We start from the raw sequence: 3,779 nt of genomic DNA on the forward strand, positions 1-3,779 counted from the left end.
CCGGAACCAGGAAGTCCTTCAAACTCCCACTCCCCAGCCTCGTCCAGGCTTTAGACATTATGGAGATCTAGAATCGAAATAATCCACTTTCTTAAATACCTGTCTCCTAGGTCTCCTCAAAACACACCAGAACGTTCGCGTCGACGGGAGGGAACTGAACCTGCGGCGTGGCAGAAACGCATGCCCACATGGGAATTAGGGAGGAGGCGGAGGATGGAGGACCTGGCCTTACTGCTCCTAAGGCCCGAGGGTTTTGCAGACAACGGGGAAGGGGCTGGGGAGAATACAGTGAGAGAAAAAGCAAAAGGGGTGTGCGCTGCCGCGGAGCTCAGAGGGGCAGCAGCGGTGTTTCCGAGCCCAGTCTGTCGGGGACCCCAGTGGACAAAGCCAAGCGAGGTAGGAGCACAGGGGACCCAAGCTATGGAATCAGGACCACCTCAGCTCTGCGCATAAGCGCGTGGGTGGCGCAGACAGGTGGGTAAGGTAGAGGGGGAGCCGGCGAGCAGAGGTGGGCCACTGGCCGTCCCCAAGGGCACCCCCGTGAAGCAGGGAGGGGAGAAACAACGTTGATGGGGTGGGAGTACCCACAAAGGAGTGTCCTCGGGGAATGGCCAGGTCGGGAAAACTGGGCGAGCAGACCACAACGGGAGCCATCCCTTGGGCTTCTGCGGGGCCTGGGCCGTGGTTGCGTGCACCCGCGCAGTCCCTCTGCCGCCCTGGGGAGCGTAGAGGATGCGGGTAAATGGGCACCTGCGTATCTGGGCTCTTGGGTGCATCTTGCTCCTTCCAGAAGCATATGAGGGGGTGAAGAAGGAGGAAGTCTCCCTCGCCCGCTGATCCAGTGTGTGGGACGCGCTCCGAGGCGCGGGCACTTACTTCTCGTAGTCATACTTGCAGTAGAGCTTCTTGTCCCGGTAGAAGCAGGTGGTCTCCAGGGGCTCTTTGCAGGAGGTACACTGCACGCACTGCTCATGCCAGAAGCTGTCGTTGAGCCGCAGCAGAAACCTGTCCGAGATGACCCGTTGACAGCCCTCGCAGACAGACTTGGGGCTCACCGCTCTGCCTACAGCAGCAACAGACGTCCGCCCGTGAGCCGAGCCGGCCCAGCATCCCGGCCAAACCCGGCCCGGACCAGCTACGGATCACTCCACACCCACGGATTTACCCCCGCGTCCTCCCACCCTGGGAAGCCCCCTGCAAAACATCCAAGCTTAGATTTGGAGAGCAGAGCAAAATCAAACCAAATGGCATTTCTAATAAACAGGGACTATGTGGGACGGTTTCAGTTCTACCAGGGGAGGGGGCAGAAATCAATAATAAGTGGCCTTTAATTATCAAACCTACCCTGGTATGCGCGCAAACGTGCGCACATCCTGTAAAATCGGCCTGCAAATAAATTTGTGCTCCCAGGTTTATCACGTAATCACTAAATCACTCACTATGCTTGTCTCTATTGTCTATTATTAAAACTGAGAGTGTGTAAAAAGAAATTTCTACTTTGTTGTTTGGTTTTGTCTTTTGCTAAAACGCAATTCTGTTCTATTTTTTGAAGGAAAACTTTACATTTTCTTTGCTTCCTAAAAAGTCCCGTGCGTGCAGAAAAATACCGTTCTCGCCCTAAGCAAACTAAGTATTGTTCAAACCAATGAACCCCAAACTGCTGGCTGGAGCGCAAATTACAGATGGGTTTTTTTCATAATTAAGAAGCATCAAAATGGAGGGAAGAAAACAAAAAACAGGGAAGAAGCAGGATTCGGAGACGCCGCGGAGTGTCCGGCCAGGATTCCGGGAATCAGGCGAGCTCAGCAGCCACGCGTGAGGGCGAAACCGCACCCAAAGCGACTCAGCGCGAAAGGGACTCCTCTCTGTCCCAACCCTTGCACTTGTGTCACTTTTGTCCCTTTAGTTTGCGGGTGCGGGGGGGCGGCTTTTTTTTTTTTTTTTTTTTTTGGGGGGGGGGGGGCTGAGCCACCTTTGTCGCTATGTCGGCACGTTTCACAGCTATTTAAAGAAGGCCTGTTCCCCCGGGTAACAATACCTTTGCGCGTGGTGTCCCAAAGGGCCTGACCCTTCCCAGTTTCTCTGCTACTCGGTGGCCTTCCCCTCAGGAGACGCAGCCACCGGCTCAGGAGCGGGGCCGGTCCCCTTGGCGCTCAGGCAGGGAGGACTAGAAGTAGCGAGATCTTTAAAATATTCCCTATTCTTTCTGCCCTGTCTCGGCGTCTAGGGCCACGAGCCGGGCGCAGAGAGCGGACGTGGGCCGGGCAGGGAGTACCGGGCGAGCCGCGACGCCCGCTGAACGCAAGAAGTTCGAGCGCGCCCTGCGCCAGGTCTGGGCCAGCTCTGACGCCCTAGATCTTCCGAGGCTGTATGGAGTCGGTAAGTTTCCGAAAGGGCGGTTGAAAAAGGGGAACGCGGTGCACGCGATTTCGTTTCATCTGGGGAGTTGGGGGGGGGATTCCTCCCTCAGTCTGGTTTCTCTAGCCGAACAGCCTCATCCTCCGCCTCCACCCCGCTCTAGCGGTTCCGAGTTAGGGAAAGGGGCAAGAGCTTTAACTGACAAAACGAAAACCCCTCCCGCTAAAAAATTTTAAAACACCCATTCACCAAACTTGAAAAGCATAGAGGGCGGGGTGCGGGGTGGAGGGTGGGAATCCCTGGCCTCAGCTCGGTTAGACCCGCGTGTGGGTCGAGGCCCTGGGTTCGCCGCTCCTCCGTGGTCGCTGCGAAGAGATTGGGGAGACCCGGGAGGGAGGGCGACACGCCGGACCCGAGATCCGGCTCCAGTTAATTAAAGCCGAGGCAAAGGCCCTGCCGCGCGGGCTAATCCCCGCGCTGCGCTGCCCACCGGCCCGGAAAAGCCTCTCCGCGGTGCTTGAGGCTGAGATTGGGGCTGGAGTTGGTGGAGGCGAGATGCCGCCTCGAACTTGGGTGCTCCGTGACTGGGGTTTGTGTGCTCATCCTTAAGCCTCAGAGAAGACGGCGGCATTTACGAGACGTCGATCAGCTCTGTGATTAAAAATCCAGTCCTGGGTATTTTTAATCATTTGCCACTCAAACGCCTGCAAGCAATCTCGCCCGCCCCTCGCGGCTCTGGGGAGTTCCGTGCCCGATGCGTGAGGCCTGGGGTGGCTTGTCGGTTAAGGGTAGGAAGGACCCACAGAGACTGACGGCTAGACAGGGAGTGGGCTCAGCTGAGTGCATGAAGCGGGCCGCTAGCTCCCCTATTGCCGACCGGGTCCAAGCAAGCTGGGCTCCAGAGCTGGGGCCTGGCGGAAAGACGGTGCGCCCAGGCGCATGGCCTGAATACTCACCCAGCAGCGAGGAGAAGGAGGCCGACGTCTCAATGGCGCTTTGGAAGTTCTCCTCCATCTTCAGGCCGTCCAGCATGTTCGGGCCGGGCCGGGAGGACCTGTAGAGGAGAGGAGACGACGCTTTAGGCGTCTGTGCCCTCTGGGACGCGGCGCCCGTAGCCGCCGCACTCTTGGGAAAAGACGGAGGGAGTGTCCAGGGTGACCAGAATGAGCTGGGAGGGTAGAGTCCAGCCAAGAGAAATGTGGGGTGGGAGGAGAGAAACGAGTCACAGCGAACTGCTCTGACTGATCTGATTTCACTCGAAGTCAACGCGTTAAGTACTTAGGCCTCCGCCCCCCAACTGCGTTTCTCCTTCCCCTGCCCCCCAACCCCCTCCACCCGGTCCCCAGCCCAGGTTTCCCATCCCGAGTCCGACTCCGCCCCAACCTATACTAGTGGGGGCCCTAGGGACGCCTCTGCGGGAA

The 3,779-nt window shown here is 57.9% G+C and overlaps 1 protein-coding gene across 1 annotated transcript in view; it reads right to left on the bottom strand.

Moving 5' to 3' along the window:
• Positions 1-3,390, bottom strand: part of LMX1A (LIM homeobox transcription factor 1 alpha) — a 143,782-nt gene extending 140,392 nt beyond the window's left edge. The window contains exons 1-2 of the mRNA XM_024741976.1: positions 3,315-3,390; positions 877-1,063 (exon numbers count right to left, since the gene is read on the bottom strand). Of these exons, the coding sequence (XP_024597744.1) occupies positions 877-1,063; positions 3,315-3,390 (263 nt within the window). The remainder of the gene's footprint in view (positions 1-876; positions 1,064-3,314) is intronic.
• Positions 3,391-3,779: the final 389 nt, after the last annotated feature.

Source organism: Neophocaena asiaeorientalis, unplaced genomic scaffold (assembly GCF_003031525.2).
Source record: "Neophocaena asiaeorientalis asiaeorientalis breed wild unplaced genomic scaffold, Neophocaena_asiaeorientalis_V1.1 scaffold283, whole genome shotgun sequence".
NCBI classification, from domain to species: Eukaryota; Metazoa; Chordata; class Mammalia; order Artiodactyla; family Phocoenidae; genus Neophocaena; species Neophocaena asiaeorientalis.